At 44.1% G+C, this 3,204-nt stretch overlaps 1 protein-coding gene across 1 annotated transcript; it reads left to right on the top strand.

Moving 5' to 3' along the window:
• The first annotated feature begins 993 nt into the window (after nt 1-993).
• Nucleotides 994-2,484, top strand: LOC138875074 (uncharacterized). The gene is made up of 2 exons (XM_070153887.1): nt 994-1,392; nt 2,434-2,484. Exons 1-2 carry the CDS (start codon nt 994-996, stop codon nt 2,482-2,484), a joined length of 450 nt encoding a protein of 149 aa, XP_070009988.1.
• Nucleotides 2,485-3,204: the final 720 nt, after the last annotated feature.

Raw genomic sequence — 3,204 nt, 5'->3', positions numbered from 1 at the left:
CCATATTCACTTGTCCATATGGCACCTTTGCTTTCTCTAGGATGCCTTTTGGGTTTTGTAATGCACTGACTACATTTCAGCGGTGTATGATGGCCATTTTCACTGATATGGTGGAAGAGATTTTGGAGGTATTCATGGACGACTTTAGTGTTATGGGGGATTCATTTGATGAGTGCTTGAAAAATCTTGATAGGGTCTTGGACCGTTGTGAAGAAACCAATCTTATTCTCAATTGGGAGAAATGCCACTTTATGGTGGAAGAGGGCATAGTTCTTGGGCATAAAATTTCAAGCATGATATCGAGGTAGACAAAGCAAAAATTGATGTGATTTCAAGGCTCCCTCCCCTTACATCTGTCAAGGGAGTCCAAAGTTTTCTTGAGCATACGGGGTTCTACCGGAGATTTATCACAAGACTTTTCGAAGGTGGTGAATCCCTTGTGTAAAATTGTTGGAAAAAGATGATAAGTTCGTGTTTAATGAAAAATGTATGCAAGCCTTTGAACTTCTCAAGCATAAGTTGACCACCACACCTATCATTACCGCACCTAATTGGAGTTTGCCCTTTGAGGTCATGTGTGATGTGAGTGATGTTGCAGTTGGGGCGGTTTTGGGTCAAAGAGTGAACAAAATGTTTCAACCGGTGTACTATGCGAGCAAGACAATGAATGATGCTCAAGTGAACTACACGGTGACTGAGAAAGAACTTTTGGCTATTGTATTCGCAATGGAAAAATTCCGGCCGTATCTTATGGGTGGTAAGGTTATTATTCATACCGACCATGCTGCACTCCGGTACTTGATGACGAAGAAGGATTCCAAAGCTAGACTGATGCGATGGGTCTTGTTACTTTAAGAGTTTGATTTGGAGATTGTGGACCAGAAGGGTAGTGAGAACCAAGTGGCGGACCACTTGTCCCATTTGAAGGAGGAGGGGAGGCCTTGTGATGGCCTAAAGATCAATGATTTATTTCCCAACGAACAACGCCTTTCGATGTCGATGAATGATAGGCCATGGTTTGTCGATGTTGCTAATTTCTTTATGACAGGAATAATCCCGTGTGAGCTCTCTTCTAACCAACGGAAGAAGCTCAAGCGAGATAGTTTGGATTTCTATTGGGATGAGCCATACTTGTTCAAGATTTGCACTGATGGTGTGATCCGAAGGTGTGTCCCGGAGGAAGAGCAATTGGGTATCTTGGAGGCTTTTAATTCCTCTACCTATGGTGGCCATCATGGCGGGACGAGGACCGCTTCCAAAGTTCTCAGTTGTGGGTTTTATTGGCCAACTTTGTACAAAGATGAAAGTGAACTTGTGCAGAGGTATGATGAATGTCAAAGAGTGGATGGAATTTTGAAAAAAGATGAGATGCCTCTCAATACCATTCTTGAGGTTGATATTTTTGATGTGTGGGGCATTGATTTTATGGGCCCGTTTGTTAGCTCGTGTGGGAACACCTACATTCTTGTGGTGGTGGACTATGTTTCAAAGTGGGTTGAAGCCGTGGCTTTACCCAACAATGAGGCCCGGAGTGTTGTTGCATTTCTCAAAAAGAGCATCTTTACAAGGTTTGGTACTCCTCGTGCAATCATAAGTGATGGGGGTCTCATTTTTGCAATAGAGCTTTTGACACTTTGCTTTCAAAGTATGGTGTCAATCACAAAGTTTCTACTCCCTATCATCCTCAAGCAAGTGGTCAAGTTGAAGTCTCCAACAGGAAAATCAAAAACATATTGTCAAAGATGGTCAATGCAAATAGGACCGATTGGTCAAAGAACTTGGATGACGCTCTATGGGCTGATAGGACTACTTACAAGACTTCGATTGGTATGTCTCCATATCGGTTGGTATTTGGAAAAGCTTGCCATCTACCGGTCGAGTTAGAGCACAAGGCCATGTGGGCTTTGAGGAAGCTAAATCTTGAATGGGATGTTGCAGCAAACTTCGTGTGGAGTAGCTTAATGAACTTGATGAATTTCGATTCCATGCCTACTCCAGTTCGTCCTTGTACAAGGACAAGATGAAGTACCTTCATGATAAATATGCTCGTAGCAAGGAGTTCAAAGTTGGTGATTTGGTTCTCTTGTTCAACTCTTGGTTACGTCTATTTCCGGGAAAGCTTAAATCAAGATGGAGTGAACCTTTTGAAGTGGTGTGTGTGACCCCGTTTGGTGCTCTTGATTTAAAGAACAAAAATGGGGAAGTTTTTAGAGTAAGTGGGCACAGGGTCAAGCACTACTTGGGAAAAATTGATGACAGCCACGTGGTGGCACTTCTTTATCTCAAATGATTTGATGGTATCCTGCGTCGTGCCGTGATGTTAAATCAGGCGCTTCTTGGGAGGAAACCCATGTGTTTTTCTTCTTGTTTTTCTTTGATTTTCATGGTAGTATAGGATTTATTTTTGGACTAACTGGTTGTGAGATGCTACAGGATTGTGTTGATGCAGTGCAGGACATAGTGGAAAAAGTGTCAGGTCTCTGAAGTTTTCAATGTGGATGCACTACATTCAGTGCGGACCGCACTGATGAAGGATGAAATGTCCAACTCTCTGAAGTTTGCCACCGCGGCCGCATTACATTTTATGCGGTCTGCAGTGGACCACTGCGGGCACATGGCATTTTGTGCGGACCGCATTGGGTTGCCTTCTCAAACTTAAAACAAGCTGTGTGGTGCCGATCGCAGTCCATTCTGTGCGGTTCGCATTAGGTTGGTAAGACTAGGCCCAGGTCCCTTTTTATAAATAGGGTCCATTCTGTACGGTCCGCATTAGGTTGGTAAGACTGGGCCCCAGGTCCTTTTCTATAAATAGGGCCTGAGACCCTCTTGTTACACTTTTCGATATCTTGACTCTCAAAAATCGACCGCGGTGCCTTTGTGCGGTCCGCAATAACATTCTGTGCGGACCGTATTGCTTAAAGCCCTGCAATATGATCTTTGGGGACTACGACCGCACTATATTTTGTGCGGTCTGCATTGGTCCCTATGCGGCCGCACTACATTTTGTGCGGTCTGCATTGCCTGGATACAGAGAGTGGGTAGTCTGAACCCCACCTCTGTGCGGACCACATTGACCTCTGTGCGGCCACACTCCATTTTGTGCGGTCCGCACTGTGTTACCTCTACAACTATCTGCAACGTTTTCTTTTCTGCAACTCCGATCTTAATTGTTTTTACTGATACTAACAAGCCTAATGGATGATG

Source organism: Nicotiana sylvestris, chromosome 8, assembly GCF_000393655.2.
Source record: "Nicotiana sylvestris chromosome 8, ASM39365v2, whole genome shotgun sequence".
NCBI classification, from domain to species: domain Eukaryota; kingdom Viridiplantae; phylum Streptophyta; class Magnoliopsida; order Solanales; family Solanaceae; genus Nicotiana; species Nicotiana sylvestris.
The sequence above is the reverse complement of the archived record's forward strand: the minus strand, read 5'-3'. Positions and strand labels throughout refer to the sequence as shown.